Raw genomic sequence first — 12,371 nt, 5'->3', positions numbered from 1 at the left:
TTATAATATTTTATTTCGTATTTCAGTGACACCACAAACCCCAACAATTCTACAAATGTGACTTTCATTGCCACATGTAGGCCTCTACTGTGATTCAAGTCAATCTCTTTGATGGGGCCTAAAGAAACAATTCCATTGGTTTTCTTGAAGTTCATGGTTTATCTATCAAAAATAAAATATTGCAAAATGTGTTAACAATTCCCTTTAGGGTTCTACTGCCTCAATGGGGCCATATCACAGACAAAAATGATTGGGTTAAAATGGCTGAAACCAGAGAAGGTAACACATTCATTAGATGAAGTGCACTATCCTGGACCCTCTCATGAGGTTTGGACTTTATTAATGGCACTGAGGTAGTGACTTGTAACCAGGTCATGTCAGTGTGCTCGTTTCACACCCCCTGTCCCTGTTACAGAGGACTTACAGTTCGACATTGCTGTTGTGGAGGGAGACATTATGATTTCGGTGAGTCTATGATCCTTATTGCCTAAGTCCTGTTACTGTGTTTTAGGATGATGAATCAATCAAACTGTGATACCAACTTCTGAGATACACAGCCTGAGGCTAATGACTGGACTATCATTCAAGACAGAATGTTGACTAAAATGACATTTGAATTTAATCTACGGGTATGTTTATAAGTCACTACTCGACTGAGGGACTAAGGTAATAATGGTATACGTGGGGTACAGTTATGAGGTAGTCATTCAAAAATCATGCTGAAAACTATTGCACAGTAAGTCAATGTAAATAATTGACTTGTGAAGCACATTTTCCCTCCTGAACTTATTTAGGCTAGCCATAACGAAGGGGTTGAAATATTTATTGACTCAAGATGTTTTAGCTTTAAATGTATAATTAGTGTAAAAATGAAACAATAATTCCACTTTGACATTAAGGGTGACTGTAGACCAGTGTTAACACATTTTCCGTGGCATATTGCTTGTTATGCTCTGAGTGACTCAATCATTATAAAATCGATGGGGCCCCCATTCATGCTATTTTAGATTCTCCCAGAATGTTTAAAAAAAATGTATTGAGGTGATTATTAGTTATCAAATTTTATACAAAATATCTCTCGAGTGTACAAAACACTAGGAACACCTTCCTAATATTGAGATGCACCTCATTTTGCCCTTAGAACAGCCTCAATTTGTCGGGGCATGGACTCTACAAGGTGTCAAGTGTTCCACAGGAATTCTTTTCCCATGATTTTGCCAATGCTTCCCACCGTTCTACCAAGTTGGCTGGTAGTGGATCTCTACCCTGAAATAACTTGTTCCATCTCATCCCACAGAAGCTTAATTGGATTGAGATCTGGTGACTGGTCAGGCCACTGCAGTAAGCTTAATGCACTGTCATGTTCGTGGAACCGTTCCTAGACAATCCTCGCGGAGATTGTGCATTATCATGCTGAAAAAAAGTATTTGTAGATGGATACTGCTGCTATGAAGGGATGCACCTGCTTTTCAACGCTGATCAGATATCCTGTGGCATTCAAACGTTGCGCCACTTATATCATGGGGCCCAATTTGTGCCATGAAAATGCACCCCACAGCATGGCACCACCAGCCTGCAATGTTGAAGTGGCCTGAGTTGAAAATCAACCAACCTCAGATCTCATTTCCTATTTGGATTTCTTCTCAGGTTTTTGCCTGCTATATGAGTTATGTTATACTCAGACATCATTCAAACAGTTTTAGAAACTTCAGTGTTTTCTATCCAATGATAATAATAATATGCATATATTAGCGACTGAGGAGCAGGCCGTTTACTCTGGGCACCTTCCATCCAAGTTACTCAATACTGCCCCAACAGCCAAAAGTTAAAATATTGACTGAGTATAACAGATTTGATTTGGCGGGCAAAAACCTGAGGAAAAATCCATTCAGGAAGTAGGATTTTTTTTGTAGTTTTCTATTAAATGCCATTACAGTATCCATTGACTTAGGACTCAAATTGCAGTTCCTATGCCTTCCATGAGATGTCAAGTGTTTAGAAATTGTTTTAGGCTTGTATTCTGAAAAATTAGGGAGTAAGAGCAGTCAATGAGTGGACCCTGCCGTGTCAGAGCTTTTTCATGAGCACGACCGAGAGTGCCTTTCTTGTTTACCTTTTCATATTGACAATGTTATTGTCCGGTTGAAATATTGATTGTTTAGGCTAAAAAACAACCTGAAGATTGAATATAAACATCGTTTGACAAGTTTCTATGAACTTTACGGATACAATTTGGATTTGTCTGCCTGTTGTGACTGCGTTTGAGCCTGTGGATTACTGAAGAGAACGTGTGAACAAAACGGATGTTTTTGGATATAAAGAGACTATCAAACAAAATAAACATTTATTGAATAAATTAATGTCTTCTGAGGGCAACCATATGAAGATCATGAAAGCTAAGTTATTAATTTTATCTCTATTTCTGACTTGTGTAACTCTTCTACTTGGCTGGTTACTGTTTGTAATGATTTGTCTGCTGGGCTAAGTTCTCAAATAATTGTAAGGTATGCTTTTGCCGTAAAGCATTTTTTAAATCTGACACCGTGGTTGCATTCACAAGAAGACAATCTTTAAACCTATGTAAAATAGTTGTATCTTTTCTGAATTTTTATGAGTATTTCTGTATTTGAAGAGAAAATACCCCTAACCACTGTTACAGGGTCAGATACATTTATTCCACAGGGAATTTCAAGAGCTCAAGGATTTATTAGATCTGTGTACCGAACAGACATACAGACACTAGTTGTGTAGCCTAAACAGAGTCCAATGCAATAGATCCCATGGTCATAGTATAGTAATAACATAGTAATACCTTTCCAATAGGATGGCCCTTGTGGTCAGTGACACTGGGTATTTTGAGGAAATACTGTATCTTCCACTGCACTGAGGCTGGGTCTGTCTGGAGAGCTTGTTTGATGGAAATAGACATGACCCTCCTCAACCGTGATGTGTCCTTCTCCAACTGATGCAGTATGGAGCGAGCGCACACACACACAGATATAATTATGTATATTAGTCTGATGTGCATTCTAATGTTGACTGTGGTGCACGGTCACTGGAGTTACATAATAAACATATATAAACATAAACACAGTTTCACCCGTACCTTGAATCCAGGGAACTTCACAATGCGGCTGATTGTGAACACAGCAGGGCATGCTACTTTCTTGGTTTTCAGCAACAGGTTTATTTTTTCCTTGCCATCTGTTTCCTGAAATATCTAAATAAAATGTTAATTGTCACATGTAAACCAACAGCAACATGCTTACAGGTCCTTCCCAACAAAGTAAAATAACAGAAACAATAAGGAATGAATTCACAATGAGTAACAATAACTTTGCTATATACACGGTGTACCTGTGTCGATGTGCAAGGTTATTGAGGTAGATATGTACATATAGGTAGAGGTAAAGTGACTAGCCAACAGGATAGATAAACAGTAGCATCAGCGTAAGTAAGGAGTCAAAGGGTCAATGCAGATAGTCCGGGTAGCTATTTGATTAACTATTTAGCAGTCTTAAGGCTTGGGGTAGATGCGGTTCAGGGTCCTGTTGGTTAAAGACTTGTTGCATCGGTAACCGCTTGCCGTGCTGTAGCAGAGAGAACAGTCTATGGCTGGAGTCCGATCATTTTTAGGGGCTTCTTCTGACACTGCCTGGTAGAGGTCCTGGATGGCAGGTAGCACTGCTCCAGTGATGTACTGGGCCGTACGCACTACCCTCTGTAGCGCCTTGTGGTCGGATACAAAGCTGATGCCATACCAAGCTGTGATGCACCCAGTCAGGATGCTCTCAATGGTGCAGCTGTAGAACTTTTTGAGGATTTGAGAAAATGAGTGGTAGGTAAGAATGGAATTGTTGAGATTGGTTGTGAACCTCGACTACCTAGAAGCATTGATGGAACCAGGTTCGTATTCATTAGGCACCATATGGAAGAAAATGTAATTAAATAGGGTGGGACAACCTTTACTCCAATAAGAAAAGCTCCTTTACATTTTCAGTTGCACAATGCTTTTTAATGCTTTTCCATAGTGCCCTAATGAATTCGTTTCAGGTCTAGATGCAAAATACATCCTAGCTACAGCTTGTCACACCTGAAATTGTGATCTAACCAAATTAAGGACCTAGACAGCATTGCCAATAAGGTTGGTGGAAAATTCTCTGTGCTACACCAAACGGTATCTAACCTGTAACTCCCAGTAATGGATAGCAAAAATATTTTGTTCATCACATTATCTGGTGTAACAATCTGTAGCTTACATGGAACACTTGAACCATTTCAGAATATCATAGATAGTAGCACCCTTTGATCCTCAAGTTCCTGCCTCTTCTTGAATCCACACTTTGCCCGGCCCCTGTGGCATCCCATCAGTTTGTGTCCGATGAACATGAAGGGTACTCTGTCAAAGGGGATACAGGGAGTACCCTTGCCGTACTTCCATTCCCAGTATAACCGGTCCTGTGGTTTCCACCCTGTTTAGCAGAACAACTATAACATCTTCCGTCAAGATAGAACTGCCAAAGGGGGAGGAGTCGCAGTCTACTGCAGAGATAGCCTGCAAAGTAATGTCATACTTTCCAGGTCCATACCCAAACAGTTCGAACTACTAATTCTGAAAATTACTCTCTCCAGAAATAAGTCTCTCACTGTTGCCGCCTGCTACCGACCCCCCTCAGCTCCCAGCTGTGCCCTGGACACCATTTGTGAATTGATTGCCCCCCATCTAGCTTCTGAGTTTGTTCTGTTAGGTGACCTAAACTGGGATATGCTTAACACCCCAGCAGTCCTACAAACTAAGCTAGATGCCCTCAATCTCACACAAATCATCAAGGAACCCACCAGGTACAACCCTAACTCTGTAAGCAAGGGCACCCCTCATAGACGTCATCCTGACCAACTGGCCCTCCAAATACACCTCCGCTGTCTTCAACCAGGATCTCAGCGACCACTGCCTCATTTCCTGTATCCGCTACTGTGCCGCAGTCAAACGACCACCCCTCATCACTGTCAAACGCTCCCTAAAACACTTCTGTGAGCAGGCCTTTCTAATCGACCTGGCCCGGGTATCCTGGAAGGACATTGACCTCATCCCGTCAGTTGAGGATGCCTGGTCATTCTTTAAGAGTAACTTCCTCACCATATTAGATAAGCATGCTCCGTTCAAAAAATGCAGAACTAAGAACAGATACAGCCCTTGGTTCACTCCAGACCTGACTGCCCTCGACCAGCACAAAAACATCCTGTGGCGGACTGCAATAGCATCGAACAGTCCCCGCGATATGCAACTATTCAGGGAAGTCAGGAACCAATACACGCAGTCAGTCAGGAAAGCTAAGGCCAGCTTCTTCAGGCAGAAGTTTGCATCCTGTAGCTCCAACTCCAAAAGTTCTGGGACACTGTGAAGTCCATGGAGAACAAGAGCACCACCTCCCAGCTGCCCACTGCACTGAGGCTAGGGAACACGGTCACCACCGACAAATCCATGATTATCGAAAACTTCAACAAGCATTTCTCAACGACTGGCCATGCCTTCCGCCTGGCTACTCCTACCTCGGCCAACAGCTCCGGCCCCCCCGCAGCTCCTCGCCCAAGCCTCTCCAGGTTCTCCTTTACCCAAATCCAGATAGCAGATGTTCTGAAAGAGCTGCAAAACCTGGACCCGTATAAATCAGCTGGGCTTGAGAATCTGGACCCTCTATTTCTGAAACTATCCGCCGCCATTGTCACAACCCCTATTACCAGCCTGTTCAACCTCTCTTTCATATCGTCTGAGATCCCCAAGGATTGGAAAGCTGCCGCAGTCATCCCCCTCTTCAAAGGGGGAGACACCCTGGACCCAAACTGTTACAGACCTATATCCATTCTGCCCTGCCTATCTAAGGTCAACAAACAGGTCACTGACCATCTCGAATCCCACCGTACCTTCTCCGCTATGCAATCTGGTTTCCGGGCCGGTCACGGGTGCACCTCAGCCACACTCAAGGTACTAAACGACATCATAACCGCCATCGATAAAAGACAGTACTGTGCAGCCGTCTTCATCGACCTTGCCAAGGCTTTCGACTCTGTCAATCACCATATTCTTATCGGCAGACTCAGTAGCCTCGGATTTTCGGATGACTGCCTTGCCTGGTTCACCAATTACTTTGCAGACAGAGTTCAGTGTGTCAAATCGGAGGGCATGTTGTCCGGTCCTCTGGCAGTCTCTATGGGGGTGCCACAGGGTGCAATTCTCGGGCCGACTCTTTTCTCTGTGTATATCAATGATGTTGCTCTTGCTGCGGGCGATTCCCTGATCCACCTCTACGCAGACGACACCATTCTATACACTTTCGGCCCGTCATTGGACACTGTGCTATCTAACCTCCAATCGAGCTTCAATGCCATACAACACTCCTTCCGTGGCCTCCAACTGCTCTTAAACGCTAGTAAAACCAAATGCATGCTTTTCAACCGATCGCTGCCTGCACCCGCTTGCCCGACTAGCATCACCACACTGAATGGTTCCGACCTTGAATATGTGGACACCTATAAGTACCTAGGTGTCTGGCTAGACTGCAAACTCTCCTTCCAGATCCATATCAAAGATCTCCAATCGAAAATCAAATCAAGAGTCAGCTTTCTATTCCGCAACAAAGCCTCCTTCACTCACGCTGCCAAGCTTACCCTAGTAAAACTGACTATCCTACCGATCCTCGACTTCGACGATGTCATCTACAAAATTGCTTCCAACACTCTTCTCAGCAAACTGGATGCAGTTTATCACAGTGCCATCCGTTTTGTCACTAAAGCACCTTATACTACCCACCACTGCGACTTGTATGCTCTAGTCGGCTGGTCCTCGCTACATATTCGTCGCCAGACCCACTGGCTCCAGGTCATCTACAAGGCCATGCTAGGCAAAGCTCCGCCTTATCTCAGCTCACTGGTCACGATGGCAACACCCATCCGTAGCACGCGCTCCAGCAGGTGTATCTCATTGATCATCCCTAAAGCCAACACCTCATTCGGCCGCCTTTCGTTCCAGTACTCTGCTGCCTGTGACTGGAACGAATTGCAAAAATCGCTGAAGTTGGAGACTTTTATCTCCCTCACCAACTTCAAACATCAGCTATCTGAGCAGCTAACCGATCACTGCAGCTGTACATAATCTATTGGTAAATAGCCCACCCATTTTCACCTACCTCATCCCATTTTTATTTATTTGCTCTTTTGCACACCAATATCTCTACCTGTACATGATCATCTGATCATTTATCACTCCAGTGTTAATCTGCAATATTGTAATTATTTGCCTACCTCATGCCTTTTGCACACATTGTATATAGACTCCCCTTTTTTCTCTACTGTGTTATTGACTTGTTAATTGTTTACTCCATGTGTAACTCTGTGTTGTCTGTTCACACTGCTATGCTTTATCTTGGCCAGGTCGCAGTTGCAAATGAGAACCTGTTCTCAACTAGCCTACCTGGTTAAATAAAAATAAAAACACATTGAAAGAGCCATGAGTCCAGAGGTTTATTCCTTAGTCTGATTTGCAGCAAAACATTTTCTGTTGCAAAACGTTTTGTCAACGGAAGCCGTTTACTTTCTAGGAACTAAAACGGGGAGGGACTTACCTGAATGTGTCCAATAGAAAACTACGTTTTCGTTGCAAAGCGTTTTATGTTGAGTAAACTGTTCCGTTGCAAAATGCAACACAAACGTTTGCAATCGAATCCGACTAATGAATACACCAGTAGTTTGTGGAGGTTACATCACTACATAAGATTATTAATCAATCAATGTAGGTAGCTAAGTAGTATGGAACTGCTGAAAGATAGCCATGTTACTCTGGTGATTGTTTGCGCATTCTGCAGCTTGATCAATGCACGTTTCCTACAGGCAGCACACTCTTTGGCTAACGTCGAGAGCTAGTTTACCTTGGTCATTGGTCACACGGTAAGAAATATATTTCACACAGGTTGACTCTTCCACGTGTGAGATATGCTTATTGACCTCTTCAATTGTTTCAAATACAGCTTCGTCGCTCATTTTTATTTATACTCTGCTACCAATACATATAAACATTCAAATGTCGCAAGCTAAACTAAAGCGGTAATGTTTGCGATTATTTAATTGGTTCACGTGCGGATCAATAGACCCGCCTTCTTAAAATGGTGGTTTCTCATTGGTGTATCGCGAGTTCCGTCACTAAAATGGAAACAAACGATTGGCTTCTATTCGAAACCAATCAACCCTTTTCTTACGCGTCAATCACGTTGAGGACAACACGCTTAACGGTACCGAATTTAAAATATTTTCGTAACAATTTTCCTCAATGTTTCAACAGAATACAATCCAAGTTACGAATCGTATATTTTGGCATACAAGTTATACTTTGTCGAGATCATGGACTCAGTTATATCAAGGACAAGACTACTGCACGTACAACCGCTTGCATCAGGGACCAGTCAATGGTCCTCTTCACAGTCAAGACACAGCAGTGGTCCGATTTTGTCAGTTGCTTTCAGGCAGTATCTAAGAGACGTACCTCTACATAAATTCTCTACCACAACACACGTCTGCAGCGATTATATTGGGGAACGCATGACCACTTGGTTTACACATGCAAGGTAAAGGATGAGATTTTAAATGGAAGTTATTTTTTACATCATGTTTCTACAGTGACAGTCGTAGCATGATTTGGCAATCAAGATTTGGTTGACAACTGGTGTAAAAGCGACATGCTTACAGGCCCTTCCCAACAACAAAGTAAAAGGTGGTGATCAAAACACTGGTACTCAGGGCCCGTATCCACAAAACATCTCAGAGTAGGAGTGTGATGGATTTTTATTTTGTATTTATTTTTATTTAACTAGGCAATTCAGGTAAGAACACATTCTTATTTACAATGACAGCCTACCAAAAGGCAAAATACCTTCTGCTGGGATAAAATATATGAAAATGTACATGTATTGTCGTTGTGATGTGGGTTTTGTCCTATATTTATTTATGTATTAATATATATTGTAACGACCCTGGGTTTTTAAGCGCGGAAATCGACTCTGCCGCACGAGCGTGCTGGACGATAGCGTGCTGGACTTCGGGTTAGAAGGTCAAATTGTTCGAGACCTGCTCCCTGCCTGTGTCATTACAATATATATATATATAAATATAGGACAAAACACACATCGCAATAACAATACATCACGCAAAGCAGCCACAACTGTCAGTAAGAGTGTCCATGATTGAGTCTTTGAATGAAGAGATTGAGATCAAACTGTCCAGGTTGAGTGTTTATTTGCAGCTTGTTTCTGTCTCTTGCTGCAGCAAACTGGAAAGATCAGTTTTGCCTTTTAGATAATAATGAATACGATTAAATGGATAGTTTTATAAAGTTCAGATTCACCCAGACTCTTCTAATGAACTGTATCATTATTTGACTGTAAATGATCTGTATGCAGGTGTGCTCAACCAGGTCAACGAAGAGGATATCCAAGGTAGCCTATCATAAAGGTGTTGTCCTAGTGACCTGCCCAGGATGTGAAAAACACCACATTATTGCTGACAACTTGGGTTGGTTCTCTGATCTGAAGGGAAAGAGGTTGGTAGCCAAGTTAATATAGGTCTGAACATTTTACATGCATGCATTCTACAGTTGTGGCCAAAGGTTTTGAGAATGACACATATTATTTTTCACAAAGTCTGCTGCCTCAGTTTGTATGATGGCAATTTGCATATACTCCAGAATGTTATGAATAGTGATCAGATGAGTTGCAATTAATTGCAAAGTCCCTCTTTGCCATGCAAATGAACTGAATCCCAAAACATTTCCACTGCATTTCAGCCCTGCCACAAAAGGACCAGTTGACATGTCAGTGATTCTGCGTTAACACGGGTGGGAGTGTTGACGAGGGACAAGGCTGGCGATCACTCTGTCGTGCTGATTGAGTTTGAATAACAGACTGGAAGCTTCAAAAGGAGGGTAGTGCTTGGAATCATCACTTCATATTCGTCGCCAGACCCACTGGCTCAGGTCATCTACAAGTCCATGCTAGGTAAAGCTCCGCCTTATCTCAGTTCACTGGTCACGATGGCAACACCCATCCGTAGCACGCGCTCCAGCAGGTGTATCTCACTGATCATCCCTAAAGCCAACACCTCATTTGGCCACCTTTCGTTCCAGTACTCTGCTGCCTGTGACTGGAACGAACTGCAAAATCGCTGAAGTTGGAGACTTTTATCTCCCTCACCAACTTCAAACATCAGCTATCTGAGCAGCTAACCGATCGCTGCAGCTGTACATAGTCTATTGGTAAATAGCCCACCCATTTTCACCTACCTCATTCCCATACTGTTTTTATACTGTTTTTTATTTATTTACTTTCTGCTCTTTTGCACACCAATATCTCTACCTGTACATGACCATCTGATCATTTATCACTCCAGTGTTAATCTGCAAATTGTATTATTCTCCTACCTCCTCATGCCTTTTGTATATAGACTGCCCATTTTTTCTACTGTGTTATTGACTTGTGAATTGTTTACTCCATGTGTAACTCTGTGTTGTCTGTTCACACTGCTGTGCTTTATTTTGCCAGGTCGCAGTTGCAAATGAGAACTTGTTCTCAACTAGCCTACCTGGTTAAATAAAGGTGAAATAAATAAAAAATAAAAATTGTTCTTCCTTTGTTGACCATGGTTACCTGCAAGGAAACACGTGCTGTCATCATTGCTTTGCACAAAAAGGGCTTCACAGGCAAGGATATTGTTGCCAGTAAGATCAACCATTTATTGGATCATTAAGAACTTCAAGGAGAGCAGTTCAATTGTTGTGAAGAAGGCTTCAGGGCCCCCAGAGAAAGTCCAGCAAGCCCCTGGACCGTCTCCTAAAGTAGATTCAGCTGTGGGATCGGGGCACCACCAGTACAGAGCTTGCTCAGGAATGGCAGCAGGCAGGTGTGCGTGCAAGTGGACTGCTGAGAACAGAAAGTCATTTCCTCTGATCAATCCCTTTCCGATTGTTTGGGGAATACGGAAAAAAGCTTGTCCGGGAGAAGACAAGGTGGGCGCTACCATCAGTCCTGTGTCATGCTAACATTAAAGCATCCTGAGACCATTCATGTGTGGGGTTGCTTCTCAGCCAAGGGAGTGGGCTCACTCACAATTTTGCCTAAGAGCACAGCCATAAATAAAGAATGGTACCAACACATCCTCCGAGAGCAACTTCTCCCACCATCTAGGAACAGTTTGCTGACGACCAATGCCTTTTCCAGCATAATGGAGGGCCTTGCCATAAGGCAAAAGTGATAACTAAGTGGCTCGGGGGAACAAACATCGATATTTTTGGGTCCATGGCCAGGAAACTCCCCATACTTTAATCCCATTTAGAACTTGTGGTCAATCCTCAAGAGGCGGTGGACAAACAAAGAAACACATTCTGACAAACTCTGAGCATTGATTATGCAAGAATGGGCTACAACAGTCAGGATGTGGCCCAGAAGTTAATTGACAGTATGCCAGGGTGGATTGCAGAGGTCTTGAAAAAGAAGGGTTAACACTGCAAATATTGACTCATTGCATCAACTTCATGCAATTGTCAAAAGTATTTGACACTTGCGAAATGCTTGTAATTATACTTCAGTATTCCATAGTAACATCTGACAAAAATATCTAAAGACACTGAAGCAGCAAACTTTGTGGAAATGAATATTTGTGTCATTCTCAAAACCTTTGGCCACGACTGTGTTACAAGGATAAGTATTATCCCTATTGATAGTGATATGCACAGAAGAGAAATGGAACTGCAGTCATAGTGAATCATAAGTGAATCCTGTATTAATAGGTTGTAAGGTTTGTGTGGACTAAAGGGCCCTACACACTTCACGCAAACGCAGCATCATTTTCTCACACAGTTCAAGGTATTTGAGATTTAGAACAAACTATATACGATGCTCCTTTGCTCTGTTTGCATGAAGTGTGTAGCCTCCTTAAGATGAGTATTATTCCTGAATCATTCTTTTTTATTATTCATGTTGGTTATTTTTCCGACAGGAACATTGAGGAAATCCTTGCAGCGAAAGGGGAGAAAGTGAAGAGGGGAGAAGAAGAGGCGGCCTTCGAGATTGTTATAGAGGAGTCCGGCAAGGATACAACACAGACTGCTCAAGATGCAAAGAAACCTTCACCAGGGTCTGATGACTCAGGGAAACAATGACTAACTCTCTGTGGGTGTGTGTGCGCACAACAAGGACATCGTTCTCTATGAGGGGAAAAATTGTAATTACAAAGTAAATGTAACACTTCTTTTGATATTTCTTTCTCCATATTGTTTTCATAAGATGTTGATCATTTCTTATCACACTATTTTATACCAACTGAACACTACT

The 12,371-nt window shown here is 42.5% G+C and overlaps 1 protein-coding gene and 1 long non-coding RNA gene across 2 annotated transcripts; one reads left to right on the top strand and one right to left on the bottom strand.

Annotated features, from left to right (window-relative positions):
- Window positions 1–2,681: 2,681 nt before the first annotated feature.
- On the bottom strand, window positions 2,682–8,100 carry LOC124030170. Its single transcript, XR_006837913.1, has 3 exons — window positions 7,923–8,100; window positions 3,107–3,220; window positions 2,682–2,962 (listed from the first exon to the last, which is right to left on the bottom strand). It is a non-coding gene; the product is annotated as an uncharacterized LOC124030170 (long non-coding RNA).
- A 291-nt stretch (window positions 8,101–8,391) lies between these two features.
- Window positions 8,392–12,356, top strand: dnlz (DNL-type zinc finger). The gene is made up of 4 exons (XM_046341626.1): window positions 8,392–8,427; window positions 8,571–8,615; window positions 9,447–9,586; window positions 12,037–12,356. The coding sequence occupies exons 1-4, from the start codon at window positions 8,392–8,394 to the stop codon at window positions 12,197–12,199; spliced, it is 384 nt and encodes a 127-aa protein (XP_046197582.1). The 3' UTR covers window positions 12,200–12,356.
- The last annotated feature ends 15 nt before the right edge of the window (window positions 12,357–12,371 follow it).

This window comes from Oncorhynchus gorbuscha, unplaced genomic scaffold (assembly GCF_021184085.1).
Source record: "Oncorhynchus gorbuscha isolate QuinsamMale2020 ecotype Even-year unplaced genomic scaffold, OgorEven_v1.0 Un_scaffold_9626, whole genome shotgun sequence".
NCBI lineage: Eukaryota > Metazoa > Chordata > Actinopteri > Salmoniformes > Salmonidae > Oncorhynchus > Oncorhynchus gorbuscha.
Note: the sequence above shows the minus strand (reverse complement) of the source record. Positions and strands in the feature narration are given on the sequence as shown.

Coding starts and splice junctions, on each gene's coding strand:
- dnlz (XM_046341626.1), top strand. CDS start 8,392: ATGGACTCAGTTATATCAAGGACAAGACTACTGCAC. Junction 8,616..9,446: donor ACTTGGTTTACACATGCAAG/GTAAAGGATGAG, acceptor ATCTGTATGCAG/GTGTGCTCAACCAGGTCAAC. Junction 9,587..12,036: donor TCTGATCTGAAGGGAAAGAG/GTTGGTAGCCAA, acceptor TTTTTCCGACAG/GAACATTGAGGAAATCCTTG.